We start from the raw sequence: 16,603 nt of genomic DNA on the forward strand, positions 1-16,603 counted from the left end.
TATGAGTATGCTTGTCATCGGCAAAGACTATGGAGTTTTTTAGGCTAAAAATAAATGGAATAGAGCTAAGCACAGGCAAAATCCTCGAGGAAAACCTAGTTCAGTCTGCTTTCCAACAGACAAATTAATCTTTCAGCAGGTCAATAACCTAAAACACAAGGCCAAATATACCCAAGTGGCCTATTTAGATTGGACTTAATTCGGCTTGAAAATCTATGACAAAACTTGAAAATGGTTGTCTACAGTAGCAATGATCAACAACCAACTTGACAGAGCTTAAAGAATTTTTCATATAATAATGTGCAAATATTGTGCAATCCAGGTGTGCAAAGCTTAGAGACTTACCCAGAATTTATTCTGCCACTGTGTCTTCTTGTCTCGGCCTTTAGGCCTATATATCACTGTCGCAAGGCATATGAACTAACAGCTTACATAGCAACACATAGGTTGTAATATGGATTTTTTCTGGCTTCTCCAGTGATTTTACCCACGCACCGCTACTGATACCTACAAACATACAATGTCACTCTTAAAGCAAATAATAATTGAAAGACTTTCTGTACATACATTTCTGGATAAATTGGCACAACCCATCCTCTGCTAGTGCTAACAAACACAAAAGCAACAAATTGTCACATTCATACAATGTAGAAATTAGATCCTTTCAGATGAGATACACCAGAAAAAAACGTGTGATTTGCAGAGAAGACTACTGACTGATAATTCACATAAATGACGCCAGGGTGAGTTAGTTTGACAGATGCAAGTTAAGTGTATTTCCTTCTATGACCATTGGGGATATTTATTGATTCCATGTATCATAGTACATATTATTATTCAGTGCTTTGTGACACAGTGGAAGTGCTGACAATTAGGGACACCATTCTCGGCAAAACACTCGAAATGTGCTTCTGGACAGAAAAAATAATCAAGCCATCTTTTGGTATTTTAGTTTTTTCAAAAATGACAACATTTTCCAGAATGAGCACAACCCAGACTGGCATGAAAAACAAAACAGGGTTTCAAAGGGGCAACCACCAAGTCAAACTAACATTTAGGAATATTTTGCATTGTTTTTCTTTAGGAGTTTTGCAACAAGGTGGAATAGATCACCTTGGTGATCTGCAGCACGGTGGCGTGTAGCGAGTACTGCACCACGATGGAGCCGAAGCCTTTGTAGAATCCCAGGGCTCCCTCCTCTCGCCGGATCACATTTACACAGTCCCGGATGCCTTCATACTGCGTGTTGATGGGCAGGACCTCAAAGCCCAGGTCTGTGTTGTCGATGATGGTGCGCGTGCCCTGGATGTGGAGCCTGTGCATCACCATCTCCAGCGGATAGAGGAGGACATCGGCACACAGACTGGCCACAAAACTAGCCATGAGTTCTGGGAAGTAAGCATCCAGCATGGTCTGGACCGTCTCCGAGCCGTCCACGGGCTGCTTGGCCGGACTCTTCCGGCGCAGGAGGAAGAGAACCAGCCTCTGCACGGTGGAGCTCACCACATAGTGGAGGACCCCGTGGAGCACGGTGGGGAGCATGAGACCCCATAGGGGCAGCAGGCGCTTGCTGTGGGGGACGCCCATTCCCATGACCCGGCCCACACCCTCCTTCACACAGTCCAGGATGCCAGGGTTGTCCCGGATGATCTCACTCTGGGGACACACAAAAAGGGACACTATGGGTGTGGTGCATAATTCATGGTAAATACAGAATGATCTGAAATGATCTCTGCATGTGTGTTTGGATTGAAAAGACCAGCTCTGTAAAGGAATGGATACATTTACTGATTCTTTGATACTGATAAAAGGTTGAGTTTCGCAAATACATGAAGTCATATTTATCTTTATTAGACAATGGACGGACGATGATCTTCACACTCAAGATTATGTTTATGTTGTTGGGAAACTCACCCAAAGTCAGTTAGAAAGTGAAGGGGAGTTATAGAAGATACAGATGGACAAGATAAGGACAGCCAAAATACAACAGACCACAAAGGGATCATCATCCATATACAGTAAGTATGAAGTATGGACACACTCACCTGCACAGTTTCAATGAGGCTTGCTGAGTAAAATGGCATGGCAACTACACAGGTCAAACTGTAAAAAGGAGATACACAATAACTGGTCATAAGATCAAAGCATTCTACTGAAATAAAGATATCAGCAGCATCTGATAACAGCATCTACTAAATGTAAAGTCCCTCTATTACCCTGCACACTTTTTTATACATATGAATATGCACTCTATAGTTATGCAATTAAATTATCACTTACCATACTGTTTCTTGTAAGTTACAGTATAAAAACCATTCATTATTTAGGAAAGAGAATAAATGTTATTACCCTTTCAGAACCAAATGCCCAATAACTTGCTTGGGGTTCCATTTGTGGGAGAGTTCTCTGAGAACAAACAAACAAGCATAGTCAGTCCTCTATCCAAGGTACCAGGTAAGTAACAGCGTTCATTTATTTCAAACAAGGTGATTTAACATAATTCTGATTTTTAAGAATAAAAAAAGGTTGGTTTAAACTAGTTATTGTATTGTTTGAACACTTATTTTTGAAGTATACTCTATAGTTTGTTTCATGACGTTTTTTCCCCATTCATTTAAAGCTGTTAGTGGTCTTCGATTTTGGTACTGGAACTTTGTGATCATCTCACTGGAACCCTTGGGAGCTGATAGATATGGCCTCTCTTGAGTATAATCACCTACCTCCAGCATGTTCTGGTAGTGGCTAGAGGCCACATTGTGAGTGGAAGTTTGACACCTAACGCCATTTAAAAGGATGACTTGCTATTGATGTTGTGCTCGATTTTTATCAACAGCAATACAAACATTTTATTTTTGTTTGTCGAAGTCTTGTCAAAGATATGGTGGGCGATCAGGCGAGGACTAAAGGCAATGACTAATATAAGCAATATTCCCATTGGCTAGTTTTCTTGTCTCAAATATCCTCCAACAGTAAATGCATACCGTGGTAGTGGAGTGCATTCACTTATGATGCCTTCTGTTCCCAATGTGACTCCCTGTACCACAAAGGTGCTGCCCATTCCTTTCCATAAGGCCTTAGGACCCTGCAAGCAGACAATTCACAAAAATATACCGACATGTTAGCCCAAAATCCACATCTTTTGAAAATGTTTTGTGGTGATATTTGTTAGGCCTATTTGTGAATGTTGGGTTTTGGGTTTGTGAAAAGCATTTACTACCTGACTCTTGGTGACATTATACATCACACTGATAGCAGTCAATGGGGACAGATGGTAGCATCTGGCGTGATAATTGACCTGGAAGCCACAAACAAACAGAATTAGGAATTATTTATTTATTATTACTACTTACTTCAACTTAGTTCATTAAATACTTACTTCAAGCTCACTGGAGGTGAAACCTTAAGTAGCATTATAATGGGCAACTGTGATACACCCATGAAGATTTATTTACTGTATTGTAGAAAGATTTGAGTCAACAGAGTACACCAAAGCCTAAGGATGGGACACATACAGACTCTGAACATGTGAATTGTGGCATATACTGCATGGCTGACCATAGGCTTACCTGGCACTGACGACGAAACACAATGCAAGGGTGAGCCAGGACATTTTCAGTAAAGAGACTGGAAGAAGAAGACATGGTGTGAACACAGTGCCTTCAGAAAGTATTCACACCCTTAGACTTTTTACACATTTTGTTGTGTTACGACCTGATTTTAAAATGGATTCAATTGAGATTCAGCAGACATTGAATATCCCTTTGAACATGGTGAATTTATTAAATACACTTTGGATGGTGTATCAAAACACTCAGTCACTACAAAGATGCAGGCTTCTTTTACTAACTCAGTTGCCAGAGAGGAAGGAAACCGCTCAGGGATTTCACTATGAGGACCATGTTGACTTTATAACAGTCACAGCGTTTAATGGCTGTGATAGGAAAAAATTAAGGATAGATCAACAACATTGTAGTTACTCCACAATACTAACCAATTCTGTACAGGTTCTCTTCTTTTCACTCTGTAAACGTGATATTTCTGTATTTGATTTTCAATAAATTAGCAAACATTTCTAAAAACATGTTTTTAATTTGTGATTATGGCATAATGTGTGTAGATGGATTAAATCCGATTGTTTTCACATCCATTTTGAATTCAGGCTGTAACAAATCAAATTGTGGAATAAGTTGAGGGTTATGAATCATTTCTGAAGGCACTGTACATTTGTATTTGTATTTATTATGGATCCCCATTAGCTGCTGCCAAAGCAGCATCTACCCTTCCTGGGGTCCAGCAGAGTTAAGGCAGTTATACAATTTAAAAAACCATTACAATACATTCACAGATTTCACAGCACACTGTGTACCCTCAGGCCCCTACTCCACCACTAACACATATCTACAGTACTAAATCCATGTGTATGTATAGTGTGTATGTTATCGTGTGTGTGTGTGTGTGTGTGTGTGTGTGTGTGTGTGTGTGTGTGTGTGTGTGTGTGTGTGTGTGTGTGTGTGTGTGTGTGTGTGTGTGTGTGTGTATGCATGTATGTGTCTAGGCCAATGTTTGTGTTGCTTCACTTTTCCATAAGGTGTTTTTTTAATCTGTTCTTTTAAATATAATTTTACTGCTTGCATCAGTTCCATGTAGTCATTGCTCTATGTAGTACTGTGTGCCTCCCATAGTCTGTTCTGGACTTGGGGACTGTGAAGGGACCTCTTGTAGCATGTCTTGTGGGGTATGCATGGGTGTCCGAGTAGTTGTGTGTGCCACAACTGTGTGCCAGTAGTTTAGACAGACAAGCGGTCTGAATACTTTCCGAATGCACTGTATTGGCTTACTGCTTTCCTTTTCCCAAACACTTTGACTGTATATATAATGTTTAATGATGGAAATGGTTTGTTTAATGTAAATGTTTACCTTCCTTTAGAAGTCAAGATGGATCATAGTCATCTCTTTACTACTAAACTACCACTGAATTACTGAAACATCCAATTACCTTGCAAGCCCGATTCCAAATCCAGCAAATCTGTTCAACTGCTCTGAAAGAGAAAGAACATATACATGTGAATGAATATCTAACAGCAACATTTAATGGAAACCCTTATTTATTGTTAAACATAAATAAGTCATAGTCATGCAAGTCACTCAATATTTTGAGCATCATAGGCTAAGTAGCTGAGAAATTAGACTCTTCGAATTGTGTTTATTGTCAACAAACAAGCAGAGCATCAAGTATACTGCAAGGGTCACAGCCTCACTGGGGGAAGCACACGTATTAGTCGGAGGTGTAAAGTCACCAAGACACACAAACCCGCCTCAAATGTTATTAGTCGTGTACACAGATTTGCAGGTTTCTAGCTCCAACAGTGCAGTAATACTTAGCAATAAAATAAAAAACAATACACACAAAATTATCGGAAATAACAGAACGAGCAATGTTAGAGACTGGATGATATAAATATACACATACTACTTTTCAAAAGTTTGGGGTCACTTAGAAATGTCCTTCTTTTTGAAAGAAAAGCACATTTTTTGTCCAATAAAATAACATCAAATTGATCATAAATACAGTGTAGACATTGTTAATGTTTTAAATGACTACTGTAGCTGGAAACGGCAGATGTAATATTTATGTAATATCTACATAGGCCCATTATCAGCAACCATCACTCCTGTGTTCCAATGGCACGTTGTGTTAGCTAATCCAAGTTTATCATTTTAAAAGGCTAACTGATTATTAGAAAACCCTTCTGCAATTATATTAGCACAGCTGAAAACTGTTGTTCTGATTAAAGAAGCAATAGAACTGGCCTTCTTTAGACTAGTTGAGTATCTGGAGCATCAGCATTTGTGGGTTCAATTACAGACTCAAAATGGCCAGAAACAAAGACCTTTCTTCTTTAACTCGTGAGGGTTCGATTACAGGCTCAACATGGCCAGAAACAAAGACCTTTCTTCTGAAACTCGTCAGTCTATTCTTCTTCTGAGAAATGAAGGCGAGTAATTGACAAGAAACTGAAGATCTGGTACAACGCTGTGTACTACTCCCTTCACAGAACACAGCAAACTGGCGCTAACCAGAATAGACAGAGGAGTGAGTGGCCCCGTTGCACAACTGAGCAAGAGGACAAGTACATTAGAGTGTCTAGATGGAGAAACAGACACCTCACAAGTCCTCAACTGGCAGCTTCAGTAAATAGTACCTGCAAAACAACAGTCTCAACGTCAACAGTGAAGAGGCGACTCCGGGATGCTGGCCTTCTAGGCAGAGGTGCAAAGAAAAAGCCATATCTCAGACTGGCCATTAAAAAGAAAAGAAAGATTAAGGCCTCCCGAGTGGCGCAGTGGTCTAAGGCATTGCATCGCAGTGCTAGCTGTGCCACTAAAGATTCTGGGTTCGTACCCAGGCTCTGTCGCAACCGGGAGGCCCATGGGGCGGCGCACAATTGGCCCAGAGTTGTCCGGGTTAGGGAGGGTTTGGCCGGCAGGGATATCCTTGTCTCATCGCGCACTAGCGACTCTTGTGGCGGGTCGGGCGCAGTGCACGCTGACCAGGTCGCCAGGTATACGGTGTTTCCTCACACATTGGTGCGGCTGGCTTCTGGGTTGGATGGGCATTGTGTCAAGAAGCAGTGCGGCTTGGTTGGGTTGTGTTTCGGAGGACGCATTGCTCTCAATCTTCGCCTCTCCCGAGTCTGTGCGGGAGTTCAAGCGATGAGACAAGACTGTAACTACTACCAATTGGATACCATGAAAAAGGGATGAAAAAATATATAAAAAGATAGGCAAAAGAACACGGACACTGGAAAGAGGAACTCTGCCTAGAAGGCCAGCATCCCGGAGTTGCCTCTTCACTGTTGACGTTGACCCAATCCATTGCAGACTTGTTGATGTGGATGGGGGAGTGCTCTCTCTGCTGTCTCCTGTAGTCCACAATCAGCTCTTTTGTTTTGTTGAGGGACAGGTTATTTTCCTCCTCCCTTTAGGCTGTCTCATCGTTGTTGGTAATCCATCCATGTCTTCATCACTGGAAGAGCATCTTGTGTCTCAACCGATGGTGGGCACAACAGAAAAACCTCATGATGTGAAATAGGGTCTAAGCGAACATGAAAATGTTTTTAATTTACGCATTGTTAGATCATTGATGTTAATGGTTTAAGGTTTTTGACAAAACTGTTTGTAAGCTTTTAAATGACATCAAACTCAACTGTTTATATTTTCCATTGAAGAAGACATGGATGTCTCATGGTATGGTATGCAAAATGTGTCAATTTTGAGCATGTTTATCTCATTAATGTTTTGGCATTAATTTCCAAAAAGTCCCTATCTGACCACTTCTTCCACGGGCAAACATCAATGGAAAGTTTTGAATCAAAAAAGGAATGTTGTCAAAAAGGGATTTAATTCAAGTGGATTTACTCTGTAGTGTGATGGACATCAATCAATGTTCACAAATGCACCTAAAAGCGCAAATAACCAGGAAAGCTACTTTATAATATACAGTATGACTCATCCGCCTACTTGAGAAATACTCCTACTGTAGGTCTACACTACACTCCCTCTCTATCTGTAGGGTATTGTCTGAACCCAAACATGGTGGTAGGTCTGCTCAAATGCCAAGTTTCTGTTTCTGTTATTTCATCATTGATGCTTTGAAAGGCAGTCCTGTCAATATTGCATGTTTTACTTCTTGTAGGTAATTCTGGACTTGTTTGGATATGAGTTGGTTGGATTCTATCAGCGCAATAGTACATGCAATCAAGAACAGTGCCTCATAAAACAGTTTAAAAACAGAGATCTAGGCTAGGCCTACAGTAGTTTGTGCTCTCTTCAGTGTTTTTGTACATTAATGTCATTGAATCCCTATCCTGCACAGGAATCATTTATATGAATGGTAACTGATTGTAAACGCTGATTTCAGGGCGAAGTCAAAGAAAGTTAAACGTATTTTTGTGGTACCAAGACACGTAACGTTACGCTAAAGTTTAAGTATGTCGCATAAGTTACTGTCGGTAATGTAAAGTCCAGATTGTTGACACTGACTCTACTATTCTCAGGACTAGCTAGCTAGCTAGTTGAAAGTTGAGTGATTTCGCATTCAAACACTCATGACACAGTGACGATTTCGTGTCGTAGTCATTGTTGTGAATGAAAATGGTCAGCGTTGCTGAAATGATGTCCCCTACCGGATGGAGGAGCTGTGGGCAGAGTATCTTCAGCACCAGGTGCTGCAGGGGCCGCCTCAAATTGGGGCGTGCGTTCACCAAAATGTAAATTTCGGCTACCTGGAATATCTGGCGGTGTTGTTACCCAATTCTGCAGGTCCACACTAGAAGAATTGTTAAATGACCTTCCACTGTAGCCCCCACTGTAAGCAGGATCCTCAATACCTCTGTAACCTAAACCATCAAAATTGTCCGGTCGCCGAGAAGTCATCCTGCACGAGAGCTAAATAGGAGTGACAGCTCCTTTGAAATTACGACTAACGTTAGTCAAATAAATATGTATAACTATACCACTTTTTAAATCTACAAGAAACACATTGAAAATTCAAATGAACCACAGTATAACACCAATTTCGACCGCTAGCAAGCTAGCCACCCTAAATTACTTCGTTAGATACGCTAGATAGCGAGCACAATAACAACACGAATGAACTGTCAGCTGATCATATCAGCGGCTCGTCAGAAACACTAAAAAGGTACATCCTGGTCATGGAATTTTGAAGTTTGTCAAAATAAAAGTTCCCCATGTAATAGTAGAACCGTATCAATAACCTGTATTTATTAATGATATATGAAATATAATTAGCTAAACATTAACAGTGAATCTTATTTATTTATATTTAAGTGACGTTTGCATTAAATGTCGGTTTTAAAACATGTTCCAAGGTCAAATGAAAGGCCACAATGTGAATCACAGGATATGGAATACATATTGGCTTATACAGCTAAATCTATTCTGGGTGCCACAGTAAAGGTGTTGTAGGGGTTACTCAATAGGGTCTGTAGAATGTATATATGGTGTCATTTCATGGGGCTCTCAATAATACAGAGTATTTCATATACAGTGATTCATATTGTGGCCAATGGAATGGAAAAGGCCAGCAACACTCTGCATTACTCAAAGCCTCATGAAATGACACCACATATAGATTCTACAAACGCTACTGAGTATTCCCAACAACACTTTTACATCGGCACATAGAAACATTTTTCTATATAAGACAATATGTCATTTATAGGCCTACAGTGCATTATTAACATTTTATTTAACTAGGAAGTCAGTTAAGAACACATTTGTATTTACCCTGGACAATGCTAGTTGTGTGGTTCCCTATGGGACTCACATTCACAGACAGATGTGATTCAGCCTGGAATTGAACCAGGGACTGTAGTGATGCCTCTTGCACTGAGTTACAGTGCCTTAGAATCCTGTGCCACTTGGGAGCCCTGCATTTGGACCAATGGAATGGGTGGAGTAGAAATGGCTACTGGGTAGACCACAGTCATCCAAGAAATTACACCATGTATAGATTCCAGTGCAAGATCAGTAGGGTCTCTAGAATATTATTTTCTTTACATTCAGTTAATTAAGCTCCAGCCATTTCTCAATGTGCTCCACCTTATAATATAATCTTATATAAAGTAGTAATTATCTTTAGTTTAGATATTTCTCCAATGTAGTTATAATTTTGTAACATTATTTTAGCATTATGCCCTATGGAAAGTTGCATTTTTTAATTCATTTTGGATCATACATATAGCGTTGTACTTTTATTTTGAAGACAAAATCAGAAAACCGAAAGTCTTAATGCTGCTCCCGGGACACTAACGCTGCTGCCGTGACGCTAATGCCGATCAACTGGAAGTTGTTTCCTCCTCTTCCGCATCCAAACTGCATTGTGGGACATGTTGTTTCTTTGTGTACTTATTTGACCTAGCCGCAGTGCGTCCATGGAAACAGCAAACAAACGAGACTGGTGTGCAAGAGATGAGGGTGAACAATCCATAGATGTTAAATGGAGGCGAGGGAAACAGGTGTCTATACAATTATGAAAGCTGCCAACGTGATCATTTTATATTTGTTGTGGAAATACAACACATGGACACTCGAAGTCAATCTTAAATTAATAATTGTTTATTATCAGCTTGCTAGAGAGGTTCCAAAAAACTTGATGCACCATAGTGAACATAGAGTGGGGCAAAACAATATTTAGTCAGCCACCAATTGTGCAAGTTCTCCCACTTAAAAAGACGAGAGAGGCCTGTAATTTTCATCATAGGTACACTTCAACTATGAAAGACAAAATGAGAAAAAAAATCCAGAAAATCACATTGTAGGATTTGTAATGAATTTATTTGCAAATTATGGTGGAAAATAAGTATTTGGTCAATAACAAAAGTTTATCTCAATACTTGGTTATATATCCTTTGTTGGCAATGACAGAGGCCAAATGTTTTCTGTATGTCTTCACAAGGTTTTCACACACTGTTGCTGGTATTTTGGCCCATTCCTCCATGCAGATCTCCTCTAGAGCAATGCTGTTTTGGGGCTGTTGCTGGGCAACACGGACTTTCAACTCCCTCCAAAGATTTTCTATGGGGTTGACATCTGGAGACTGGCTAGGCCACTCCAGGACCTTGAAATGCTTCTTACGAATCCACTCCTTCGTAGCCCGGATGGTGTGTTTGGGATCATTGTCATGCTGAAAGACCCAGCCATGTTTGATCTTCAATGCCCTTGCTGATGTAAGGAGGTTTTCACTCAAAATCTCACGATACATGGCCCCATTCATTCTTTCCTTTACACGGATCAGTCGTCCTAGTCCCTTTGCAGAAAACAGCCCCAAAGCATGATGTTTCCACCCCCATGCTTCACAGTAGGTATGGTGTTCTTTGGATGCAACTCAGCATTCTTTGTTCTCCAAACACGACGAGTTGAGTTTTTACCAAAAAGTTATATTTTGGTTTCATCTGACCATATGACATTCTCCCAATCTTCTTCTGGATCATCCAAATGCTCTCTAGAAAACTTCAGACGGGCCTGGACATGTACTGGCTTAAGCAGGGCGACACATCTGGTACTGCAGGATTTGAGTCCCTGGCGGCGTAGTGTGTTACTGATGGTAGGCTTTGTTACTTTGGTCCCAGCTCTCTGCAGGTCATTCACTAGGTCCCCCCGTGTGGTTCTGGGATTTTTGCTCACCGTTCTTGTGATCATTTTGACCCCACGGGGTGAGATCTTGCATGGAGCCCCAGATCGAGGGAGATTATCAGTGGTCTTGTATGTCTTCCATTTCCTAATAATTGCTCCCACAGTTGATTTCTTCAAACCAAGCTGCTTACCTATTGCGGATTCAGTCTTCCCAGCCTGGTGCAGGTCTACAATTTTGTTTCTGGTGTCCTTTGACAGCTCTTTGGTCTTGGCCATAATGGAGTTTGGAGTGTGACTGTTTGAGGTTGTGGACAGGTGTCTTTTATACTGATAACAAGTTCAAACAGGTGCCATTAATACAGGTAACAAGTGGAGGACAGAGGAGCCTCTTAAAGAAGAAGTTACAGGTCTGTGAGAGCCAGAAATCTTGCTTGTTTGTAGGTGACCAAATACTTATTTTCCACCATAATTTGCAAATAAATTCATTAAAAATCCTACAATGTGACTTTCTGGATTTTATTTTCTCATTTTGTCTGTCATATTTGAAGTGAAATACCTATGATGAAAATTACAGGCCTCTCTCATCTTTTTGAGTGGGAGAACTTGCACAATTGGTGGCTGACTAAATACTTTTTTGCCCCACTGTATGTCAGGAGCTCTATCGGGGCAGTCCTGTTAGTTCCCTTATATACAGACAAGTTATACTTGCAGTTATATAGCTTATTCATTCATAATTAATTCATCATTAACGTTTGCTTCATTCATGTGACCGACCAATACTGGGTCATGCATGTGACAGATCAATACCTCACGAGGCTTCTTCTCTCTAAGCTGTGACCTTGAAACTGAGATATCCTTTCTCTAAACAAGGTTTACGGCGAAGCAAGATGGTGGCAAGATCGTGCTGTTGGGATGCTCCAGAGCGCTCAGGACCTCAGACTGGGACGAAGGTTCACAGAAAACGCAGTAGTCGCTTCAGGACCAATTCTGAATGTCCTTGAGTGGCCCAGACAGAGCCCGGACTTGAACCCAATCGTACATCTCTGGAGAGACCTGAAAATAGCTGTGCTGCAATGCTACCCATCCAACCTGACAGAGCTTGAGAGGATCTGCAGAGAAGAATGGCAGAAGCTCCCCAAATATAAGTGTGCCAAGCTTGGAAAATACCCCAGAAAATTTGAGGCTGTAATCGGTGCCAAAGGTGCTTCAACAAGTACTAAGTAAAGAGTCTGAATACTTATGTAAATGTAATATTTCTGCAGAATTTTTTTTATAAAAAAATGTTACAAAAATAATAAAACTATTTTTGCTTTGTCAAAATGGGGTATTGTGCGGGGATTGACAAGGATTTTTGATGAAGATTTTTTTAATAATCAATTTTAGAATAAGGCTTTAACTAACAAAATGTGGAAAAGGTCAAGGGGTCTGAATACTTTCCGAATGCACTGTATATGTGTGTACGATACCTGTTATATATTGGGGGCAAACTAGGATGTGCTTTTGTGTTATTGCTGTAAGAAGGAGTGAATTAGCTTGCAATGTTACGGTCACAGTAATGCCCTGTTATTTCCATGCTAACAGATGAATCAAGAATATACAGACATTAACATGTGCTAATGTGCTTTCTTGTGTCTGTCATCAGGTACTTACATGTATTGTATGTTGTTCTATTTTTGTCATTGTTATGTTTGTTGGCCGCCATTGTAAAACAAGAATTTGTTCTTAACTGACTTGCCTAGTTAAACAAAATTTTTTTTATCAGCCTCATAAAAGCTGATATTTCAAACACATAAAATATGCATCCAAGCCTAGCTGAAATATTATAAGGAACATGTTGGGTCATTTTCACAGCTCTCTTTCCTTACAATCGGTCAAACTGAAAAAAATCTTTCCCCTGATTTTTCTTTTTTTTGTATTGTATTTTCTCACTGGTACCTCCTGGTACTGCAAAAGAAGTAGAGATGACAGATACATCTTTACAATGTCAACAAGATTGAAGTACACTACATGACCAAAAGTATGTGGACACCTGCTCATCGAACATCTCATTCCAAAATCATGGGCATTAATATGGAGTTGTTCACCCCTTTGCTGCTATAACAGCCTCCACTCTTTTGGGAAGACTTTCCACTAGAAGTTGTAACATTGCTGCGGGGACTTGCTTCCATTCAGCCAAAAGAGCATTAGTGAGTTCGGGCACTGATGTTGGGCGATTAGGCCTGCTTCACAGTTGGCATTCCAATTAATCCCAAAGGTGTTTGATGGGGTTGAGGTCAGGGTTCTGTGCAGGCCAGTAAAGTTCTTCCACACCGTTCTCGACAAACCATTTCTGTATGGACCTCGCTTTGTGCACGGGGCATTGTCATGATGAAACAGGAAAGGGCCTTCCCCAAACTTTTGCCAAAAAGTTGTAAGCACAGAAACGTCTAGAATGTCATTGTATGCTGTAGTGTTAAGATTTTCCTTCACTGGAACAAAGGGGCCTAGCCTGAACCATGAAAAACAGCCCCAGACCCTTATTCTTCCTCCACCAAACTTACAGTTGGCACTATGGTAGCATTCTCCTGGCATCTGCCAAACCCAGATTTGTCCATCAGACTGCCAGATGGTGAAGCATGATTCATCACTTCACAGAACATGTTTCCACTGCTCCAGAGTCCAATGGTGGCGAGCTTTACACCACTTCAGCCGACGCTTGGTATTGCGCATGGTGAACTTAGGCTTCTGTGCTGCTGCTCGGCTATGGAAACCCATTTCATGAAGCACCTAATGAACAGTACTTGTGCTGAAGTTGCTTCCAGAGGCAGTTTGGAACTTGGTAGTGAGTGTTGCGACCGAGGACAGACGATTTTTACTTGCTGTGCGCTTCAGCACTTGACGGTCGGGTTCTGTGAAGTCCCATTCTGTGAGCTTGTGTGACTTACCACTTCGTAAGTATTTTTTTCTTCTTTTTTCTCCTAGACATTTCCACTTCACAATAACAGCACTTACAGTTGACCGGGCAGCTCTAGCTTGTCAGAAAATTGGCAAATTGGCTTGGAAAAGGTGGCATCCTATGACGGTACCACGTTTATTGTCACTGAGCTCTTCAGTTCTACTGCCAATGTTTGTCTATGGAGCTTGCATGGCTGTGTGCTCCATTTTGTCAGCAATGGGTGTGGCTGAAATTGCCGAATCCACTAATTTGAAGGAGTGTCCACATAGTTTTATATATATAGTGCATTAATTCTATTGATTTATGACATTTTGGTGAGCAAGGATTTATTTGGTATTCTAGGGCAACATATAATGACAGAAGAGAAGTTACATGTATCTAATTACACACAGTTGACTAACAAATCGAGAGCTTGGGGCTATAAGGTTCTCTGCAAAAATATGATTCTGAGATAATTGGCTTTAAAGACCCGAACAATCATTGGTTTAAATGGTGTCAGCGATTTTTATATTGTATTCTTTTGAACTTATCAACATGTATTGGGTTATTTAGAGTACTATATTGGTAGAAACCATTGAACAGAACAAGGCTATGTCAATAACTCATTTTTGACAAAAATGCAGATAGAACCTTTATAGTCCCAAACTCTCGAAATAACCTACCAAAATGTTAGAAATGATAAACAAAACATATTTAAATTAGGCAACAACAAAAAACACTGAACCCTCTACCAAAAACGAGTAATGCTGTCTCTTACTGTATGTAGCCTGAAGCTGGTTAGGGTTGGGTGCGGGCCTCAGATGCGCATGGGTTGTTAGCAATTGCGGCGGTTGCGGGTGAACAAACAGCTGACCTGCGCACCACTAGGGCATATGTTCATTTCCCGTTGCAAAACATTTTAAAACGTGCCCATATGATCATAATTCTGCTGTCAATGTCCCGCTTTCCATCCCCAGCCGTTTTCTTCTCCTGTTCACAGAATGCCCAGCAGATGGTGACAAAATCTAATATGTGTGGCTATTTCACTGGACGCTCGGTTTGGGGTCAATTTCATTTAAAGTACAGTTGATTCAGAAAGTATACACTGAAATTCCAATTCTCCAATGCTTTTCAATTAGGAACATTTGGAATGGGAATTTCTTTTGCTTTCTAAATGGACTGGAATTGAAACGGAATTGACCCCAACCCTGCTGTACACCTCAAAGTAATCAGATGTTCCCTCAACAGCACAGAGCTGGACTGAAATGCATGGGAGAGGGAGTCCACATTGAGCTTCCTCTGGCCTGTACAGAGCTGCTCTTGCTTGGTTTGTGCCATGGCAAAATTCTAAATTGTGGGTTATCAACGAGGCCTTAATAGTGCCTATTATAAACCCTAATGGGCATAGCTGTTATTTTGGTCAACTTGGAAAGAGAGTGCACTTTGTACTGTAATGATTGGACCAAGCCCTGAGTTATTTACATGGTCAAGAAATATTTAGGGCCTTGGTAATTAAAATGATTATGAATAATATGGTTATGTCTTAGCTATTAACACATATTGTTTTTGAGTAAATCAAGACAAACACTGTGTTTTCTCTTTAGATTCCCTGGATTCCCTTCTGATGTCATTGGACAATGCCTCGGTATATACAGAACAGATTCCTGCCTTCTTTTACCTGGGAGAGCCAGTATTGCACTGGGTCTGTACTGATATGTCTCCAAAGCCCAATTTGAAAATGCTCAAGGTAGACTGGGAAGAGGATACCTAGTCAGTTGCACAACAGAATGCATTCAACCAAAATGTGTCTTCCACATTTAACCCGACCCCTCTGAATCAGAGGGGACAGATCTTGGTTCCTTTTTAGTACATATCAATGTGTGTGGAAAAATAACCTATGTACCAAGTTTACAGATTAGCCTACTTGTAAAACGGCAAGAACTTGAATTGTATTATGTGTCGTTCACCTTTACAACTTCATAGTGATCCTGTAAGGCTCAGTTGGTAGAGCATGGCCCTTACACCACCAGGGTTGTGGGTTCAAATCTGGGGGCCGCCGATACACATGACTGTAGGTCGTTTTGGATAAAAGCATCTTGTAAATAGTATTGGAATCTTTTGGCTGGGTTATCTCTTCTTCTTTCACATCTCTGGAAACATGAGCGGATACCAAAGAAGCACATTCCATCTTCATGATTTTTTTAAAGGCATTGTACTATATGTATAAAATAAACATAGTCATTTATTATGTTTTTAACATGACTAATTGTTTTTTCTACTCAAAGAAACGGACCTCAATTTCAAACCGCATTGAAGAAAAATACATGTGTTTTTGGGTGTGTGTGCACGTACGTGCAACTAATGGGTGTAAATTGTGTTGTTGTTGAAAAACATTAAAAGACGTCTGTAAACTTCTGTTTCTCTTTTAGCTTTGTCTCAGTGTGAGTCATGCTAACAACCATATCCTAACATACTGGTCTCAGTGCACTTCATGCTACATCCAGGGAAGATTATTTGTGGACTGGGACCTTT

The 16,603-nt window shown here is 40.5% G+C and overlaps 1 protein-coding gene across 1 annotated transcript; it reads right to left on the reverse strand.

Moving 5' to 3' along the window:
- Positions 1-772: 772 nt before the first annotated feature.
- LOC109892410 (solute carrier family 25 member 46-like) lies at positions 773-8,710 on the reverse strand. The gene is made up of 8 exons (XM_020484920.2): positions 8,187-8,710; positions 4,997-5,039; positions 3,567-3,624; positions 3,218-3,295; positions 2,982-3,082; positions 2,350-2,406; positions 2,046-2,103; positions 773-1,656 (listed from the first exon to the last, which is right to left on the reverse strand). Exons 1-8 carry the CDS (start codon positions 8,434-8,436, stop codon positions 1,081-1,083), a joined length of 1,221 nt encoding a protein of 406 aa, XP_020340509.1. The 5' UTR covers positions 8,437-8,710; the 3' UTR covers positions 773-1,080.
- Positions 8,711-16,603: the final 7,893 nt, after the last annotated feature.

This window comes from Oncorhynchus kisutch, linkage group LG6 (genome assembly GCF_002021735.2).
Source record: "Oncorhynchus kisutch isolate 150728-3 linkage group LG6, Okis_V2, whole genome shotgun sequence".
NCBI lineage: Eukaryota > Metazoa > Chordata > Actinopteri > Salmoniformes > Salmonidae > Oncorhynchus > Oncorhynchus kisutch.